The 21,887-nt window shown below is 34.2% G+C and overlaps 1 protein-coding gene across 1 annotated transcript; it reads right to left on the bottom strand.

Annotated features, from left to right (window-relative positions):
• Positions 1-14,009: 14,009 nt before the first annotated feature.
• LOC133034081 (uncharacterized) lies at positions 14,010-15,056 on the bottom strand. The gene has a single exon (XM_061109099.1). It carries the CDS (start codon positions 15,054-15,056, stop codon positions 14,010-14,012), a length of 1,047 nt encoding a protein of 348 aa, XP_060965082.1.
• Between the last annotated feature and the right edge of the window lie 6,831 nt (positions 15,057-21,887).

Raw genomic sequence — 21,887 nt, 5'->3', positions numbered from 1 at the left:
GAATATGGACTAAAAAATACATATATATAAATATATATATATATATTTATATATATATATATATATATATATATATATATATATATACTACATTGAAAATGCTCTAGGTAACTAACTGTATAATGAAAATTATGATATTTAATTAGTTACACCTACCAGAGGGATTCTACATTACTTTTTAGTTCTGGAATATAGTCTTAGCTAGCTAGTGTATGAGTTGTTAATGTAGAGGAAACAAAAGTGTATTTATCAATGATAACAAAATCTTTCTGGTACTGAAGAGAAAATTACACAAAGATCCATTTAACATAAAGATTCTGGTACCAATGCTTTTTCTAATATCAAAAATATTTCCACACTACTACTTATAAATAGATGTGGCAAAATGAGTTTCGACAGATCACATGAACACAACATGAATTTTACGGATTAGAGTCGAAAAAATTAGATACAGGTCGACACGACTTGACACGAAATGAAAAACAGATCAAACACGACATAACCTACTTAATACGAATTTGACACGTTTGACACGATTTTTTAAAATATAATAAAATAAAAAATTATTAATAATAATATAATTATATAAAAAATATATATTTAGTAATTTAATGTTAAGTTAAAAAAATTTAAATTTATTTTTTTAACATGAAATTGAAAATAATTAAAATTTTTAATTTTTATTATATATATAACAAATTATATAATATATAATTGTATATAATTTTTTTAATAGAATTTAAATCTATAATTTTTCTCTATGACTCCAGCTTTAATAATAGCAAAACGGGTCGCAATGAGTTGACACAAACACAAACACGATTCTTTACCGGTCGAGTTAGGGTTGAGAAAATTAGACACGAGTCAAAAAACGGGTCAATACATCTGACACGAAATATAAAAGCGGTTGACATGAAATATGACACGAACACGACACGTTGACACGTTTTGTCATTCCTCCTACTTAACACCATATCAATGTGATACATTATAATTGATTATCGATTTATTATATTATTTATTAAATAAAAAAAAATGTGAGACTATTAAATTGTACAAATATATAGGGGTTTGTCACCTTTTTATGGTGATTGGCACCTAGCTTCTTAAGATGTGGCTTTAGTATTTCTCTTACAGAAATTATATCTTATTTAATATATATGTGATAATATATTGTATTTGTAATAGATATTTTTTATTTATTATCAAGTAATTTTAAATAATTTACAAAAAACTTATCTACATAATCTAATATAAAATACGTACTATTATTATAAATAATGTGTTATATCTATTTTTTTTTTTTTTTTGGTAAGCGTTATGTCTATTATTAATACAACTTACCATATATATATAATATATATTCAAAAGAAATAAATAAAATCCTATATTAATTGTATAATATTTATATTATTATTCAAAATTCAAATTAATTGAAGCTAACCATTTATTTATTTGATCATAGAAAATTGATATATGTATTTCTAACTAATTCTTAAACTGGTTAATAATAAACATATATATTTATTATTTTTCACATAAATATTTATTTTATTAAAAATTAATTTACAAGAAAATTATACAGCTAAATTTATAAAGTGTGTACGTTTAGTCAATAACGTCAATATATATTTATTATTTAAAAATATATATCTTTAAAAAAATTAAAATATAAACACTTCTATATTGTAATAACTAACATGTTTATTAAAACTAAACACTTTTAAAATAAACTAGATTGAAGTTAATTGCACGTATACTTAGTTATATTTTAGTTTTCTTTTTTAAATATTATAATTTATAATTATTATAATATATAATATTATTGATATTTTTTTTTTTTGAAAAGCTTGATAATTTTAATGCACTTTTTAAAATAATTTTTAGGTAAACAAACCATCTCATTTTAAAAAAAAATTAATATATAATATAAAATAAAAAGAAAAACAGTGTGTAAAGTTTCAAAAAAAAATTCTTAATTTTTATTTATAATTTAAGATAATTATAAGAGGTGTTTCTAATCTTGTATTGCTTTAGTGACTAATTTTATTAGTATAATGAAACAATAATCAATAAATAATAGTAAATATTTCAGTAATTAACTCATTTCATTTTCATGAAATTCGCTAAGTACATAAGCTCAAGAATAGTCCTGTTATATAAAAATATTGTGCAAATTTAAGAAATAATTATTTTCACCAGTCTCTCTCGGCACGTATTTCCCTCAGATATGAGCTTCCTGGACTTATATGCATTAATGCACAAAATATGCTAGTAAGCTAATACTTAAACAAATATATACTTTTAAAAAATGGCATTCTTGATTCATATTCAAACCTGAAAGTTTAACAACAATTTTCTCTTCTTTTTCTGAAATTATGTTCTGTCGAAATATGTTGGCTTTGTCATTCTTTTTAGTAGAAGAAGCATCATATCTCACATTTTGCATTGATGTACTTGCTAATTTGGTAGCTGAAAACAACACTTGTTAATACTGTAACCATATACACACATTGAATGATATTCAAAATTAAGAAAAACTACTTTTTCTTTATTACCTAAGTAATTATATGCATCATCATCAGGCTTAACAATAGAAACTCTAAATGAAACATCATTGACAATATTAGTCAGTTCAAATTTGCAAATAGATCCCCCTTCCAAATTGTTTTCCACCACAAATGCTTTCCATCCATTAATGAATTCGGCTGCTGTCGATGCACCTGCCAATCGAACTTTATACAAGACAGGCCAAGATTTATCATCTAAAATCCAAAGGCTAGTTTTCACCTCTGTTTTCACCTCTTCCTCCTTGGAAGGCTCTTGTTCGTCAGTTTTCTCCTCTGCTCACAAACCAAAAAAAAAAAAAAAGCATTAAAAAATTGTTAGATTGAAAAATTTAGATAAAATTTTAAAAAGAATGGCTACGATGATGATGAATATTGAGAAATAATATAGAGTCGATAGCGAGAATGAAGCCAAAAAAAGATTTCTCTGTTTCATAGGTAATTGCTTTATTTTATTTATATTTATTTTATACAGTTTGTTAGAGAGATATGTGGCTAAGATGATTTTTTTTTAATTTAAAAAAAGATTGTTTAATTTTGTGGGTTTATTTGTTAACGGGAGATCAAACCTATTAACATTGTTAAATTTATTTTATTTTTAAGGTATATTCTGTTAAACCAAAAAATGTCGTTAGATACACTTTTAATATATAAAGATATATATCTTTAAAGGGTGACTATTCAATGGTTACATTTTTATTGTAACCATATGGTTACATTTTTTTTAACATGTAATAGCAGGTTACTAATAGGTAGACTTTCCTTTTTTAGATTTAATTAATTATAATTAACTATTTTCTTAAAATAATTAATTAAACAGACATTCCTTTTTTAGAATTATTTAATTATAATTAATTATTTTCTTAAAATAATCAATTAAATATTTAACAAGACATCTTTTAGCAATTAATATTTATATTTAAATCCTTATTTGAATTATTTTTAATAATTAAGCCATTTTAATTATAATATTTACAATTAAATTTATTTTTTTTTACAAAAATTAAACTTCTTTTGACACAAATTAAAATTCTCTTCTTATAATAAATTTTCAAATAATTAATTATTTTTAAATGATATTTAATTATTTTGTTACAATTATATGAACTAAGTATGAGACCTCAAGCTAATCAATCGATAACAAGTGCAGCCATTTTTTTTCTAAAAAATCCTTCAACTTATTTCATTTTTTACTTTTTAAATATTTAAATAAAAAAATTAAATAATTAAGTGTAATAATTTAAAATTAAGATTACAAGTATAATAAAATATAAATTATGAAATTATATGTGTATAATTTTAAATTATAAAAAGTTTTGCTATAAAATTTTAAATAATTTAAGTATAAAAAAATAAATTGTTAAAAGATCCTTATATAGTAATAAATTGTAAAAAATTAATTAATAATTATAATTAATTTAATTTTAAAATATAATTAATCTTAATTAAAGTTTAATAAGGAAATAAATGATTAGGTTACTTTCAGGTTACAAGTTATTTATTATTTATTTTTATTTAATTTCCAAATTAATCACAACCATTTAATAGTAATCCAATGGCTTAAAAAAATGTAACCATGATGGTTACAATAAAAATGTAACCATTGAAACCTCTTCCATCTTTAAAAAAGTAAAATATAAACACTTCTATATTGTAATAACCAATTACTATAACATGTTTATTAAAACTAAACACTTTTAAAATAAAAATATACAAATAAAATTACAAAACATATGCATGTTATAAACAATATCATTATATATTTATTATTTGAAAATATTAATTATTTCAATTTTAAATTAAGCTACTAAAAAATAAACACTAAAATTTGAATGTATAAACAATTATGTTTATATTGTGATTATTATATAATATTATATTAACTAAAAATTAACTGAAAAAAATTATATATATTATGTATGTTTAACAAAAATATCAATTTATATTTATTATTTAAGAATGTTGATTATTTTTAATTTTTAATTGAAGTATTAAAATGTAAACACTTAAAATTTAAATATATAAAAATTTATGTGAATAGACATGTATGGCTCTCCTTTTCTCTCTCTGTGGGTCAGAAAAAAAAAAAAAAAAAAAAAGAGATTCCAAAGCCGACGGTAGTGGTCACCGAAGAAGATGAGGCTCTGAATCAGATTGATCTCCCTTTGATCCAAGACATGGTAGCAAATTCATATATAATGAGATTATTTCTTAACCCCTGTGATGAGCTAGAGGCTGAGATTTCGTGTGATAAAGTGAGTCGTCCAGCCGGTGGTGCTTCTCTAGGTCTTATTAGGGCGTCAAATTGGGCTAAAGAGGTTGAAAAGGAGGACTATCAATGTTCTGCTAAAGATACTTGGAGCAAGTTCAAAGCTAGCCAAGTGAGAGCTCCTTCAACTAGGCTTTATTACTCTGAACCTATGAAAATATGGGATTAATTTGTTGCTAAAATTGATCTTGATGAGGTTGATGTTGAAATCTCTTTGTGACGAATCTCTATTGTTTGCATAGTTTTGGGTGCTAATCCACATTTCAGAGTTTTTGAGGGCTTTGTGAAAAGAATTTAGAAAAACTTGGGGGTTGGTCGGATAGTGCGTATGCACTTCGGTTTTACCTTAGTTAGTTTTCGTGATGAAACTACTAGGATCTTGTTTTAGAGACTCGAGTGATTTATTTTGATAAATAGCTGGCTATCCTCCGTCTGTGGACTTCGGACCACTACTACAAAAAAGAATTTTTATGTCGGTCAACGCGTCTGGTCAAACTTGTTGACCTGTACAAAAGTCAACCTACACTTTTTTGCATCAGTTATTCACTGACACAAATAATTATCAATTTATGTCAGTTATCTATCTGACGCTAAATCAAAAACTAAAGCAAAAGATAAAATATAAAATATAAAAAAAATATGTATACACAATTAGCGTCGATCTACAGCCACCAAGTATTGTGGTGGTGTGAAATGTATAATAGTGTGGTGGTGGTTGTGGTGGTGCGATGGTTCTAATTTTTTTTAAATTCTTTTACTTCGGTTCATAACTGAAGCAAGAAACCAATTAGTGTCGGTGCACTTGTGTTTTTGTTGCTTCGGTTTTGAAGCGAAGTAAAATCTTTTTTTTTTTTTGCTTCGATTCATAATTGAAACAAAAAAACATTTAGCATCGGTTCAAAATTGAAGAAAAAAAATCAATATTCGCGTCTATGACAATAATGTTGGTTACACAAACCGAAAAAAATTATTTATGTGTCATTTTAAAATCGAAGTAAAATTCCCTTTTAATTTGTAGTAATGGACATGGATTCTGTGAAGATAGTTCGATCTGTCCCTGCTTGGATCAGGTTGAATAGTCTTAGTTTGCAATTCTGGGGTCACAACAATCTCAGTGATTTAGTTAGCACTATAGGCAAACCAATTATGAGTAATAAAGTAACTCAAAAGAGATCTAACGTGAAGTTTACTAGGGTGCTTATAGATATTGAAATCTCAGATAACCCACCAAAATCGATATCTTACATCAACGAGAGGAATTGTTGAAAAATCTGTAGAATATGACTGGCTTTCTTCAAAATGTGCAATTTGTGATTTACTGGGTCCGTTCTCCGCTCGAAACAAGATCGATGGCTCCTTGTTGGCCCATTTCTCCTCCTCGCTTGACGTTTTTTTTTTACTTTCAACTCCACCAGTTATATTTAAGATTTATTTATATAAATTAATAGTTAAGTATGTATATGTATTGTTCATATGAAATTTAAAATCTATAAATATATATTGTTGAACTCTAAAATTATGTGTGGATTTTTTTTTTATTTTTTAGTATTGGTTGTATTAAAGCTATATACTGAATATGTTTCTTTGTATCTAAGGTTGATTTTCTTTTGTCTCTAAGGTTGTTTGTCCTTTCTGATGGCGTCAAGCAGTCGGGGTGGGTTTGATCTCAATGAGCAGTACGGGCAGATCAGTTTGGAGGATGAAGAGGAGGAAGTGTTAATTGGTGGTGATGAGGACGGAGAGGAGGCGATTTTTGATGATAGATGGTGCTTGGTGGGTAAGTTTCTTACTGGCCGGACACTTGATTTTGATGCTATGAGGCATATGATGGCGTCCCTTTGGCAACCTGGGAAGGGAGTATTCATCAAGGAGTTGGATACTAATCGGTATCTCTTTCAATTCTACCATGAACTTGATGTTCAAGTTGTTATTGATGGAAGTCCATGGACTTTCAACAAATGTCCTCTGGTTTTTCATAGATTGAAAAAAGGCGAGGATCCGAGAAGTGTGCTGTTAAATAAGATCGATTTCTGGGTTCAAATTCATGATTTGAAGTCCGGATTTATGTTTGAAAAAGTGGTTCGTAGAGCCGGTGATTATGTTGGCAGTTTTGTGAAAACCGATCCTAAGAATTTCAATGGTCTTTGGCGTGATTACTTGCGTGTTAGATCGACAATTGATATTACTAAACCACTGAAGAGGAGAATGAAATTGTGCAAAGAAAATGGTGAGTGGATTTGGGCGAATTTTCAATATGAGCACCTTCCCACATTTTGCTTTGTGTGTGGAATAATAGGACATTCTGAAAGATTTTGTCCAAGGAGATTTGACCAGCCGTTGGAACAAATGGTAAAGCCTTATGGGATTGGGATGAAAGCTCAATTGAAGAAGAAGAACTACTTGATTGGTGCTCAATGGCTTAGAACGGGCAGGGAGGAGGACGGTGGCCTTGATGGTGGTGGTGGCGGTTCAAAAAATTCTGTTGATGGTGGTGGAGTTATGGTGAATCCTAAAATTATGGATATTGATAGGAGTGATTCTAGAGGATATCATAATCCCATAATATCAGGAAGTAATAAAGGAGTTGATGGGAGAGAGAAAGGTGTAGTGATTACCCAAGATAGTGGGAGGAGACAAATTAGTGTGGCTGTAGGTGATGAGGAGGCATTTAATGAGGAAGATTCTCTCTTGATCTATGACAGTAAGAGGAGGCGTATGGGGGCTGAGATAGTTGTGCATGAGGTGGATGAGTATGGGCCAAACGTGGGCTCTATTATAGAGGAGGGTGCTGTTCCAAAAAACGTTTTAAAGGTGGGCCTTGGTTCTCAGGCCCACCAGTCATCATGAGCATTTTGGCTTGGAATTGCCATGGGCTTGGGAACCTATGGGCTCAACAATTCATTAAGGATCTTGTGATCCAAAAGAAACCCAATTTCTTATTTCTGTGTGAAACTTTGGCCAGAAAAGAAGTAGTTGAGAAGGTCCGGGTTTTGCTTGGGTTTGAAGGGGCTCTTTCGGTGGATGTTCAAGGAAGGAGTGGAGGGGTGGCTTTGCTTTGGAGAGTTGAAGATGAAGTTAAGGTGTTGGGATATGGGAGAACGTTTATTGATGTGGTGGTCTGTGGTCACGATCAAGGTGAATGGCGTTTGAAGGGGTTGTATGGAGAACCAAATAGAAGTTTAAGAAAGAAAACTTGGGAGTTGATGGGGGAGCTGAAAAACAAATCAAACTTACCTTGGTGCATTATTGGGGATATTAACAATGTTACTTCCCAAGACGATAAAAGGGGAGGTAATCCTTATCCTAGTTGGTTAGTTGATGGTTTTAATGAAGCGTTGGGTGAATGTGGTCTCTACGATATGGAGCTGAATGGTTACCCATTTACGTGGGAACGTGGTCGTGGTTCATCGGATTGGGTGGAGGTTCGTATCGATCGCGCTTTGGTGAATCAAGCTTGGTTAGATATTTTTCCTCTTGCTAAACTTTTTAATTTAGAAGTTTCTACTTCCGATCATTGTCCTATACATTTGGTTATTGATAATAAAATAATGGCTGCTTCTAATCGGAGATTCCGGTTTGAAAATTCTTGATTGAAAGAACCTTTGTGTATGAAGATTATAGAAGATAGTTGGAATGTTGATCCAATGTTGTCCATTATTGAAAAAATCAAATTTTGTGGTGAGAAACTTTCGGAATGGGGCACTGTTTATTCTGGGAATTTTTCTAAGAGATTAAAAGAGTGTAAAATGGAGATTAAAAGGTGGAAGAGGGGGCGGGATGTTTTGTCAGTTGAGAATCATAAACTTGCTACTGTGAAGTTGAATGATATTTTGTTGCAAAGGGAAATCTTTTGGAAGCAGAGGAGTAAACAAATGTGGCTTAGAGAGGGGGATAACAATTCAAAGTATTTTCATGCCATAGCTACAGCAAGGAGAAGAAGCAATTTAATTCAGAGATTACGGAGTGATGAAGGGAACTGGGTTGACTGGCAAGGAGGCTTTCCCACGGTGATTACTGAGTATTACTCTCAGCTGTTTACGGCTTCAGCAGTTGATGTTTCTGAGGTTGTTAATTGCACCTCAGCTGTGTTATCGAATGAAGACAACAGGCGGCTGTTAGAGCCTATTTTGGAGGATGAGATTCGGCGTGCACTTTTTCAAATGCATCCCGATAAATCCTCGGGCCCGGATGGAATGTCTCCTGGATTTTATCAAAAAAGTTGGAAGACCGTTGGTGGAGATATTGTGAAATTTGTGCAAATGTTCTTTGTTACGGGTTCTTTTCCAAGAGAGCTAAATTGTACAAATGTAGTTCTTATTCCAAAGAAGAAACACCCCGAAGTTATGACGGACCTTAGGCCAATTTCCTTATGTAATGTCTTGTATAAGGTTATTTCGAAAGTCATGGCGAATCGAATCAAACAAGTGTTGCCTATGGTCATTTCCGATAATCAAAGTGCTTTTATCCCGGGTCGTTTAATCTCGGATAATATCATGATAGCTTTTGAGATCATGCATTATTTGAAGAGGAAAAGAAATGGTAAGGAGGGGTATATGGCCATCAAACTTGATATGAGCAAGGCTTACGATCGCGTAGAATGGGCTTTTATTGAAAAAATGTTGCTTCGGTTGGGGTTCAATGTTCATTGGGTCCAACTCATCATGTTTTGTGTATCAACGGTTACTTATAATGTCACTCATGGTGGTTATACAATGGGTCCTATCACTCCTGGTAGAGGTTTGCGTCAAGGCGATCCACTCTCCCCGTTCTTGTTCTTGATTTGTGCCGAGGGTCTTTCTTCATTATTGAAACATTATGAGAGGCATCAGCTCTTATCTGGGTGTCGGGTAGCTAGGGGGGCTCCTATGGTGTCTCATATGCTTTTCGCCGACGATAGTTATGTGTATTGCAAAGCTAATGATAGAGAGGCACAGAATGTTATTCGTCTTCTACACTCTTATGAACTTGCCTCGGGCCAACAAGTTAACTTTGCAAAGTCTTCAGTGTTTTTCAGCAAGAATACTTCGGTGGATGTGCGTAGTAGGATGTGTGGGCATATGGGATTGAGAGAGGCGGCTGATGATAGCTTCTATTTGGGACTTCCTTGTATTATGGGAAGAAACAAGAACGCTATATTGGGCTTCTTGAAGGAAAAGATGAAGAAGAGGATTTTTAGTTGGGAGACGAGGTTTCTCTCTAAGGCGGGAAAGGAGGTGTTGATAAAGTCGGTGGCTCAAGCTTTGCCTAGTTATGCCATGAGTGTGTTTCTTTTGACTAAAGAAATATGCTCAAGCCTTGAAGGAATGATGGCAAAATTTTGGTGGAAGTCTCAAGCGAATAGCACAAGTAAGGGTGTTCATTGGGTAAGTTGGAAGCGTCTTTGTCAACATAAGAATAATGGGGGATTAGGATTTCGCGATCTTCGTGATTATAATCTCTCTTTTTTGGGTAAACAAGGATGGAGACTTCTTACTAGAGAAAACTCGCTTGTTGGAAGAATTTTTAAAGCCCGGTACTATCCTAATGGGTCTTTCCTTAATGCTAAGCTGGGCCAAAATCCCAGTTTTATTTGGAGAAGCATTTGGGCTGCCCAGGGTCTGGTTAAGGAGGGTGCAAGAGTTTCTATTGCTGCTGGTACTTCAGTGAACATTCTTAAGGATCCGTGGCTTCCTCATGCTACAAATCCTTATGTTACAACTGAAAACCAGGGGCTTGTGGATAAAACTGTTGATAGTCTCATGGTTGTTGGGGAAAGGACTTGGGATCTTGAAGTCCTTGCTGATATGTTTTTGGAAAGGGATTGTAGCTTAATTTTAAACATTCAGCTTAGTAATTCTGTGGCGAGAGATACATGGTGTTGGAATCTTGAGTCTTCTGGGCACTACTCAGTCAAAAGTGCGTATAAGAAGCTTCAATCGGACAGAGGTAATTGGTTGTTCTTGGACGAGGAGAATAGTTGGAAAAGGCTATGGCAGCTTGCTGTTCCACCTAAGGTTCGCCATTTCTTGTGGCGTGCTTGCTCTGGTTGTCTTCCAACCAAGCTTCAGCTTCAAACAAAACATGTCAACGTTGATCTTCTGTGTCCATTTTGTAGCAGTGATCAGGAATCAATTTTTCATGTGCTGCTGGGTTGTAGTTTTGCGCGCTCCTGCTGGTTTTTTTCTGGTGTGGTAGTCCCTGCTGCTGGTGCAGAGGACAGCTTTGCCTGCTGGTTTTTCGGGCTGCTGGCAGGTAATCAAGAGGAGTGTATGTTGGATGCGGCTATGATCAGTTGGAGTATTTGGACAACTCGAAATGAGTTGATTTGGCAGAATAAAAGTCGAAATGCTAAGGAAGTAGTGAAGTCGGCTAGGCTAGTCCTTGATCAATGGAAAGTTGTTAATTTCGAGTCACCCAATGCTTATTTTGCTACGGGTGCTGCTCTTGGAAACAAATTGTGGCGAAAACCAGATCAATCAACAATCAAGGTAAATGTCGATGGAGCTATTTTCGAAGATCAGCAGAAGTTTGGCTTCGGGTACATTGCTAGGGACTGTTTTGGTGCTCTTATTGAAGCTGTTTCAGGAAGTAGGACAGGCTATGTTCTCCCTGAGATTGCCGAGATAATTGGTATCAAGGAGGCGCTAAGCTGGATTAAGAACAAAGGATGGGGTAAGGTGGTCGTTGAATCAGATTCTTTAGTTGCTGTCCAAGCTATCCAAAGCTCTATTCATATGCCATCTCAATTTGGTTTATTGGTGGAGGATTGTCGTTTAATTTTGAATTCTTTAAATAATGTTCAAGTTTCTTTTGTTAATCGTTCTGCAAATAAGGCTGCCCATAGTATTGCTAGGGGGTCTTGTTTTTCGTCAGATCGAATTTATTTGGAGTCTACTGCTCCCTCTTCTTTGCGTAATATTGTAATTGCGGATGCTATTTGATTATCAATGATATAACTTTTACTCAAAAAAAAAAAAAAAAGCTATGTACTGAATTGGAAGTGATGAACTCTAAATTTGTTAATTTGAAATATGAAATTACATGTTTTGATTTGTTTATTTTTGGTAGATCAGAGCAAATTTGGGCTCGTGTAGCTCAAATCTATTTTTTTTTTTTTTTGATGAATCAGTGAATTTTATTGCTCAAAAACTTTCTTTGTACAAACAAATAGCACCCCAAAGGGCCTAAAAATGCTTAAAGCTATACATTTAAATCTTGTGTAATCTATATTAAACTATACAGACTATGCTTCATTACAGACTATACTCCATTACACCCAATTACAAGCTTTGAAGCCAGTTAGTATCCTCAATTGATACATTTTTTGGCCATACTGCAGTAGCTCTGTTGAGAACCTCTTTTTTTACTCCTTCAATCAACCTCTCTACATTCGGTTTAGTCTTTTCCCACAAGCTGATGTTTTAGGCTTTCCACAGATTGTATATCAAACACACAAGAGCAGCAGCAAAGATATTCTTCTTGAACTTGCTAATATTTGATCTCCCAATCCACCTGGTTAGAGTAAGCATGTTATCGGCTGCAACATGCCATGACAGCCAATTTTTTATTCCCTGTAAGCAAGTAGCAGATGTACTACAAGCAAAAAAATAAATGGTATGCATTCTCATTCTGTGTTGAACATAGTTCACAATGTTAATCAATGTTCATTCCCATTCTCCTTAATCTATCCTTGGTTCTAAGTCTCCCCTGTATTGCTAACCAAGAAATGAAACAATGTTTTGGGGTATTTAAGCGCCCCCAGACCTGCTGTGACCAAAATACTTTGGTCTGGACTGGACAGAGTAGTAAGTATCCAGTTTTAACCTTGTAATGCTGCTGTTGTGTACATGTCTATAGCCCAGCCAATTCCTTGAAATGATCCTTTAAGTTCACAAGACTCCTCCAATACCAGCTTCCCTGGGCAGGGGCCTTGTAACTCCACCATTCTTGATCCTTTAGATAGACACTGCTGATCCATTTCAACCAAAGGCTATCCTGTTTTTGTGCTATTGCCCATATGTACTTCCCCATGGCTGCTTGATTCCATTCTCTGATTTTCCTACACCCGAGACCTCCAGTAGCTTTAGGTTGGCAAAGAGACTCCCAAGCAATTAGACCCGGACCTGTTGCACAAGCTTGACCTTTCCAAAGGAAAGCTTTGCAAATAGATTCCAAATGTCTAATCACTTTCTTAGGCAAGATAAACACTTGGCACTAATATGCATGAATGGCCATGAGCACAGAATTAATTAAAACAACTCGAGCTGCAAAGGAAAGGATCCTAGAGCTCCAGGTTCTTATTCGTGCAGTCATTTTTTCAGCCAAAGCAATGCATTCATTTCCAGAAATTCTTTTAGCTTAAATTGGAACGCCTAAGTAAGTAAAAGGCATATCTTTTAGTAAAAAACCAGATGCTAAACGGCTCTACTAACCTCCTCCTGTGGCATATTGCTGCAGTATATTGCTGATTTTTGAGGATTTGGTTGTAGACCAGATTTCAATGAGAATAATTTCAGCCCCTGAAGCACATAGTAGATACTTTTAAAATCTCCATTGCAAAAAAGCATTACATCATTTGCAAAGGCCAAATGATTAATCTTCAAGTCTGAGCACCTCTCATGAAAGATAAAATCCTTTTTGTCTCCAACTTCTTGCAAGATTCGGGATAGGTATTCCATGCCAAGAACAAACAGCAGAGGAGACATAGGATCTCCCTGTCTTAAGCCCCTTTTTGCCTCAAAGAAACCATGAATCGAACCATTAAACATGATGGAGAATCTGGGTGATCTTACACAATTCATTACTGTTTGAATGAAGAGAGTTGGAAACTGAAGTCCAATGAGCATCTCCTCTATAAACTCCCATTCAACTGTATCATAAGCTTTCTGAAGGTCAAGTTTGATCATGCAATTTGCCTTGTTTGATTTCCTCCCATAATGCCTCACTAGATCCCGACAGATCATAATGTTGTGCCCAATAAACCTGCCTTGAATGAACCCTCCTTGAGATTTTGAGATCAGATCAGGGAGAATCCATTTGATTCTAGAGAACAATAGCTTTGTTGCAATCTTATAAATAACATTGCAACAAGTTATTGGCCTAAAATCTTTGACAGTGTTTGGACACTTCACTTTTGGTACCATTGTGAGAATTTTTGTGTTTATCTCCTTGAGAATCTTACCATAAGTAAGAATTTAAGTAACTGCCATGTACACATCCTCTCCTACTAGCTCCCAATTATCTTGGAAGAAAAAACTGGAGAAATCATCTGGACCTGGGGCTTTGTTACCTGAGATCTCAAAAACAACTTTCTTGACATCCTCCTTTGTGAAGGGACTAGTAAGCAATTTAGCTTGTTCGGGAGTAACCTTTGGGCCTCTGTTCAGAATCTTGTTAGAAACTGTCTTCCTGCTTGCCATTTTTGATCCCAGGAGAGACTTGTAATATGAGATGAATGCCTCCGTAACCTGTTCAGGTTCAAAAACCCTCACCCCAGATTCATTCTCTATTGAGAAGACTTGATTCTGCCTGTTCCTTTGCTTGATACTTGCGTGGAATAAAGCTGTGTTGCTGTCTCCATCTTTAAGCCAGCTAACCTTAGCTTTCTGCTGTAGAAAAGAGTAATAATGTTGCTGTGCTAAGATAAACGAGTTCCTAGCATCATGTTCTTGTGATTGCAACTCTTCATTTAGTGGATATGCATGTAGTTTGCTCTGAGCTTCATCAAGGAGCTGTTTAGCTTGAGTCAAAACTGCTTGTAAATCAGAAAAACCTTTCTGATTAATCTCACAAAACACATTCTTCAAAGCCTTCAACTTTTGCACGATTTGATACATGTTGGTGCCATTTATTTGCTGTTTCCAAACTGCAGTAACTTTGCCATCATATTCAGGGTGTGATTTCCACATCTTGAAGTATTTGAATGGTTTTTTTCCACACTTCCACTTGGGGAATAAAGACAGAATCCCTGGGGCATGATCATAGGTTCCCTCCTTCAAAAATAAAGCTTCAGCATTCGGATAAGCATCTAACCATCTTTGGTTAGCCGTGACTCTATCAATCTTTGAGAAAATACGGTCCTGACCTTGTTGCTTGTTTGTCCAAGTAAAGAAACTACCAGTAGCTTTAATGTCTTCTAACTGGTAGGTTTGTAAGCATTCAATGAACTCAGATTCCTCATGGTATTTTACTCTGTGTCCCACTCTCTCATCTTTAGTTGTGATGGCATTGAAATCTCCCATTAGTATCTAGCTTTCATCTGTTTTTAGCTGCATTAAATCCTTCCACATTTCTATTCTATCTTTCTTGTCATTGAAACCATAAACAACAGTTAACAGACTGTTATATGTACCATCCATTGTTGAGATTCTCAGGTGCATAAATTGGCTTGTGCACTTGATAATATCAACAATGAATCGGTTCAGGTTCCAAGCTATAACAATTCTCCCCCCTTGGTGCGAAGCTATGTTCGATGAAAAACACCACCCATTAAAGACATTAAGGTACAAGGTTCCAAGTTTGTGAACCTTTACCCTTGTTTCGAGAAGCCCAACAAAACCAGCATCCTGAGTACGAATAAACTGCTTAATCTGTTGTTGTTTTTGCTGGTTGTTGGCTCCCCGAACGTTCCAAACAAGGAACTTATCCATAACCAAGAGAGGGACCCCACCCCTCTCTTGTGATGTCCATTGCTACAACATCAGCCCCCTGTAGATCAGCATCTCCATTATCATCTATTACTCCTGCTAGCACTTGAAAGCCATTCGAAGTGCTTGGTGCCTTTATCTCAGATTTCTTCTCTTGCACTTTCTTTCCTTTCGATACTGCCTGAAATCCCTCTTCATCTACCATGATTTTCTCCTTCCTTTTATCTTCTTTGATAACCCGTTCTTGTTTAGAACCATTCCTCTTTTTACATTCTGCAGCTAAGTGCCCCATTCCAGAGCAATTAGTACATAGGTCTGGTTTCCATTCATATTTCACTCCCACGTATGTATTACTTCCATACTCATCTTCAAACTCCAGCGTATTGGGAAAATTCTGGTTCATGAGCACTTCAACCATAATCCTAGGGTAATTCAAACGATCCCTTTCCCGAGTGACCGAGTCTACTATCACAGGTTTGCTAATTTGCCCCACTATTTTAAAGAGAGACTTCTGTCCCCAGTATTTGAGGTCAAGTCCTTCAAGCTGAATCCATATGGGAATAATCTTGACATCCTCCTTTCTGAAGTTTGTATCTGCATCCCAGGGCTTCATAATCATTGGCATTTGATTGAAAAAAATGTACCCTCCGTTGAGCACTTGATCCCTGAATTCCATGGAAGTGAACCGAATGATGAACACTCCATAGGTGAGCATTCGCACCTTATCCACCTTGTCTTTCCACAGTCGTTTAGCAAAACCTTCTAATATATGCAGAGGGGGATTAGATCCCAGGACATAACATACAATAGATGGTTGCCAAAAATTCACCTCATCTTCTATGTCATCTAAAGTAATCTTGACTTTGCTTACCTTCTCTGATTGATTCAACGATTGTTCCAGATTCCTAATTATTGAACCAGATCGCAAAATAGGGGGATTTGAGATCTTACCTCGAGATAAATCACTGTTACATTGATTATTCGCATGAATAAAATGCAACAGATCATTCCTCGCATCATCAATGCGTTTAATTTCCTTCAGAGAGGATTTAGGAGACAGAGGAGGTTGAAACAAGTCTTCCTGTGAGTTACAGCTCCTTCTCCCTACGAGTACATCATCCTCTTCCTCCGACAGCTCTAGTGGCGTAATACCAATTATTTCATCAATCGATTTTGTGCGAATGATGTCTGAAACAGAATCAGGACCTTTCTTCCTCACTTTCTTAGTAGAAAACTTAGCCCTCCCCTGAGTTTTTGACCTAGTTTTTGCCATGGCACCAGCTTCAAGCTGCTAGAGCAAAAAAACGAGGGAGACTTTTTGAATTACTCATTTGTTCTTTTGTTTGTTCAAAACTTCAATTTTTATGAAGATTTAAAACTGCCAGCAATAATGGCTCACTATAGCCGAAGATTTTAGACAGACGACAATTCCTTTGTGATTGTTTAAAACTATCAATTATAGTATCAATTATTGCCAACAGTTTTAAACAATTAGGATATAGGCATATCTGACGATTTTCTACCAATGCTTATTCCACTCAATTTTGCGATAGTCGAATAGACGTCAATCATAAAGATCGATAATAATACTATATCCAACCGTTTTTAAATTTTGAGAAATTCTCTTGTTTTTTAGTAGTGTATATACTTGAAGAGGGCACCTCCAAATGGCATGCATGCATCATGAGGAGCTTCCTTATTACACCTGAAGCAGCAGCTACCAATAGTGGATTTTTTTTAAAAGAAAATACATTGTTAGTGGAAAGCCACGAAGAAATAATTTTCAATAAAAAAAAAGTATTTGACTTTAGGTGGAACTCTCAACTTTCAAATAGAAGACCACAAAGCCTTGGTTTTCACAGTATCAATTTTTTCGATTTGGTTCAAGGCCACTTCGTATCCACTTCTAACAGTGTAGTTCCCATTCTTTGAGTAGTACCTTATAAGAGCATCATCCAACGTAGCATTCTCACTAGGAAGACTAACGATCAGATTAGCATTGTCTTTTCTTTATTTTCTCCTTTAATGGATTCTAAACTAATATGGTATCAGAGCTACTTGTGATCCGTTGTAAGTTCAAAGTGTCACCGGTCCAAAAAGTCGTTTGTGATCTGTTGTGAGCGAAAGTGCCACCGGTCCAAAAAGATACTTCCGATGTCTCTCCTTTAACCTCCATATGGGACATTTCGGCCATGTGTGCCAATTTCCAGCATTGGGATCTTTAACCTGTTTTAAAATATCCACAAATTTCCCGACCGATACACCCATAAATTTCTCGATATTTGGCCTTATGGGATTCTTTTCAATGTCACGTTCAACCCTGTGGTCTCTTAAAGGTCGTTCCTTATACCCACACTTTTCAGGCCCAAACGTGAGGAGGGAGTATTAGAGTTGGTCTCATATTGCTAATGTGTGGAAATAAATTGTGATATATAAGATGAATGGGCTACTCCTCCCATTGCCAATTGGTTTTGAGATAGAATACCATTCATCTTATCTCAAAAATTTTAACAATCTCTGATATAATACTAAATTAGTTGTGTATTGCTATTTTAAGCACTTAAAAAAAAATTAAAAAAAATAAAAAAAAACTCCTGTAATAGTATTCTATAAGTTGTACTAAATTTGGCACATTTTAAAATTAGGCCAAATTTAATACAAAATATAGCATCGTACAAATTTAGCCCACAATAAAGTTAAGGGGCTTTTTATTTTTACACTTCAAAATAGTTTTTTTTTTTTGTATTTTTACGAAATTCTACATAAAAACCCTTATTGCAACTAGCGATGCAACCTAAATCGCAACAAAAAATCGTATAGCAACCTACATAGAAACCACCGGAGAAACCACTTTATTAACTCAAACCGTAAATTTAAAAAAAAAAATTATAAAAACAATATATGAGATAATTTCCCTTAATTTAATACTTACATTTTTTTTTATGTATAAATATTTCTATTAAATGTTTTTTAAATATTTAATTTATTGGTAGGGATCAATAATATTTTACTTTTTAGACATTTGTGTTTTAAATTATTATATATTGGAGTACAATTATTATTAATATTTATTTTTTTTCATACTACTTTTACACCATATTTACATCTTGCATCAAAAATAGTGTTTTGAGTATCTCACACCTAAGTGCAACTCCAATGCAGTTGCTATTGAGAAGTAGCTGTCAAAAAAAGAAATTAAATGTCAAAAAAAATATTGACTTTTCAACCTTAAATACAAGGTGGGTTGCTCCTGTTGAGTACCGTTCACTTTCTTTTTTCTTCAATTGATTCGTTTATTAATATTTTAATTAAAAAATAATAAAATACAACCACTAAAGTAGCTAGCATTGGAGCTGGCCTAATACCACTTTTTAAGTTTTGACACACAAAAAATCAAATTTTACTACTTGGGCGTAAGCCAATAAAAATCAACAAACTCAAACAAATTATTGGTGACAAAGTAGTATTTTTTTTCTTACAAATTAATGCAAAGTTTTTAGACTAAAAAAAACAGTATTCATTTATCAAAAAAAAAAAAAAAAACCAGTATTGGTGACAAAGCAGTTTTTCTTAGACGTTTCTGCTGAGAAGTATTGATCATTTAAGTATATTAATTGATTGTGTTTATGTGTAGATATGGTTGTCTTTAAGATCAACTTAATTATCTTTCTTCTTCTAATTATTTGTTTGGGTGTTTCAGATCATTTACTCCATTTGAGGGGTGGTAGGTGATTGTTATCCTTCTCTCAACACAACTTTGTACACAAAAAGGACTACCAACAAGAAAAATTCCATAAAAAGTAGTATGGGGCACTTGTACCATTTCAAAGAAAAATAAAATAAAATAATTGGGGCACTTATGTTAACACTACATAAAATTGGAGCTTTGTTGTACAATACTAATATGAATTGTGCGGTTAATATTTTACAATTTTTGAAAAATGTAGGTAATTTAAAGTGCTAAATCAATTTATAATAATTTTGTATTTTATTTTTAAAAAAATAAAAATGTGTTTGGTAACTAATTTTATTTTTTAATTTTAAAAATAAAATATTTTTTGTAAATTTTATTTTTTATTTTATTTTATTTAATTGAGAGATAAGAAATTGAGGTGAGAGAAAATAGGTAGAGATCCAACACTGGGGTCGGAGGCTAGGTCCGAGTCAAAGGTCAGGGTTGAGGTCTTGATTTGGGGTTCGGTTCCGAGTTTGGGGTCCAGGGTCTTGCTCTAGGTTTGGGATGCGGATGAAGGGTTCGGGGTTTAACCATCTAAGGTTCGAGGTACAAGGTCAAGTCGGAGTCCAAGATGGGGGTCGGGGTCTGGGGTCCGGGATCTGGGTCCAAGGTCAACGGTCGGGGTCCGGGGTCTAGGTCCAGGATCCAAGGTCTAAGGGTCTAACTTTGAGGTCTGATGCCTAATTTCGAGTCCAAGTCCAGGGTCCGAGGTTTAGGTCGAGGTCAGGGTTCGGACCCTAGTTGGGTCGGGGTTAGGTTTGGGTTCAAGGTCAAGGTTTGTGTTTGGGTCTGGGTCTGAAGTTAAGGTTTGGGTATGGGTCCAGGTAACAGGGTCTAAGGTCGAGGTTCGGGATCTATGTCCAAGGTTAGGGCCCGAGATCTATGTCCAAGGTCTGGGGTTAGGATCGGGGTCGAGGTCTGTCTCCAAGATCGAGGTTTGGGTCCGGGTTCAAGTAACGAGGTCTGAGGTTGGGCTCCAAGATCTATGTCTGGGTTCGGGATTTGGATCTGGGTCCGGATCCGTGTCCCAAGGTCAAGGGTTGGGGTTCGAGGTCCAAAATATTGATGAAAAGTAAATACAAGTAGATTATAATTAAAAATGAAAAAAAGAATATTGTTTAAAAGATTGTTTAGAAGTGACATTTTTTATTTTCAAAATTGGATTCTTAATTTAAAAATTAAAAAGTTAAATTAGTTTTATAAACATGATCTTTGAAAATATTTTTACTTTTCCAACTAAAAGAAAGTGATTAAAAAAATATTACATAACACACCTATTTTTTTTTATTTAAGCGTTTATATATTACATAACACACTTATAATCTTTACATATTTTGTATTTTTATATGCACGTGAAATAAATAATTTATGTTGTCTATGTTTTTACCCGAGTGACATGTGGCATTCACAGGACAGCCCAAAAGAGTCTACATGTGGCTTCAGTGAAGAAGCCCAAGCCAGATCCAAACCTCTGCCCAGATCTATTAATCCCTCATCTACTTGGATGAGGACAACCATGGAAGAAAATATGATTACTCGATATGCGATAAACCTCCCACGAGAAAGTCCTAATAATTGACTTCTTACACTCTATTCAAGGTTCACCATGGCACCTTGTCCCATATAGATAACCTCACTGGGAATATCTAGGGAGGGTCATCTCGAAGAGTCTATTGTTTTGGGTACCACCTATATATGTAGCATATTTTTGACACAAATTCTACAATATCTAGGGGTTTGTCCCCTCTACCAATGCACAGAAAGGATCACAGCTAAAATGTACAATCTTTCTTTGGGAATGCAACAATCACTACCCAGACCCAGACATGCCTTTTTCCAAAATATAAACAACAGTTCATGCACTGCTTGTCAACATCGACAATACAATGAACCGCAATAGTCTTCTACTTCAGAAACACAATTGGGTCTCACCTACCCAAGCCAACATGCCTAAACTTGCTATTTATTAATGAGGAGTCATGTATTAACCCATTAGTGGGCTATTTTTATACATAAAACCATCTTTTGGGCTCAAATCAGCCTGACCCAAAGTGCATGGCAGCCAATAAATAGGATCTCATCATCACCACCATAAAAGGGGTTCGAACATTAGGTTTTACAAGAGGAAACACTCTACAAAAATATTGTAAAAGCTCAATTATTGTAAGTTCAATACTATTTACTCGTGAATTAAGGCTCGTTGATTCCTTAACCACGTAAAAAATTTGTATTTATTTCGTTTTAGTCTTTCTTTAGCTCGAATCTTTCTTTTAAATTGCTTTTCGAAAATCTTGGTAAAGAGTTTAAATTATTATTTTTAACCTTTTCAATCATTTAAAATTTTGAAAGATTATGAGAGATTCTCTATAATTATAATATATATTATTCATATAAAAAAATACTAAAATATAAAAGTTCATGGTTTTTACAACTATAAAGTGTCTATGAATAGTAGTTAATCCTCTAAACTCAACTACTTTTCAATAAGATCAATGTTAAAATGTATTAATGGTGTCTAGCACTCTCCTAAATGTTATACTGTTATTAGTGCAATTAAATATCGAGTCTCATATAAATCGATTAAATAATTTTAGACAATATTACTAACCAATTACAAAGTGTCATCAATAGGCAATATCAATGCTCTTTCAAACCAACTAAAATCCAACAGCTATGAAAATGGACAATAA

This window comes from Cannabis sativa, chromosome 2 (assembly GCF_029168945.1).
Source record: "Cannabis sativa cultivar Pink pepper isolate KNU-18-1 chromosome 2, ASM2916894v1, whole genome shotgun sequence".
NCBI classification, from domain to species: Eukaryota; Viridiplantae; Streptophyta; class Magnoliopsida; order Rosales; family Cannabaceae; genus Cannabis; species Cannabis sativa.
Note: the sequence above shows the minus strand (reverse complement) of the source record. Positions and strands in the feature narration are given on the sequence as shown.

Coding starts and splice junctions, on each gene's coding strand:
- LOC133034081 (XM_061109099.1), bottom strand. CDS start 15,056: ATGGGAGATTTCAATGCCATCACAACTAAAGATGAGAGAGTGGGACAC.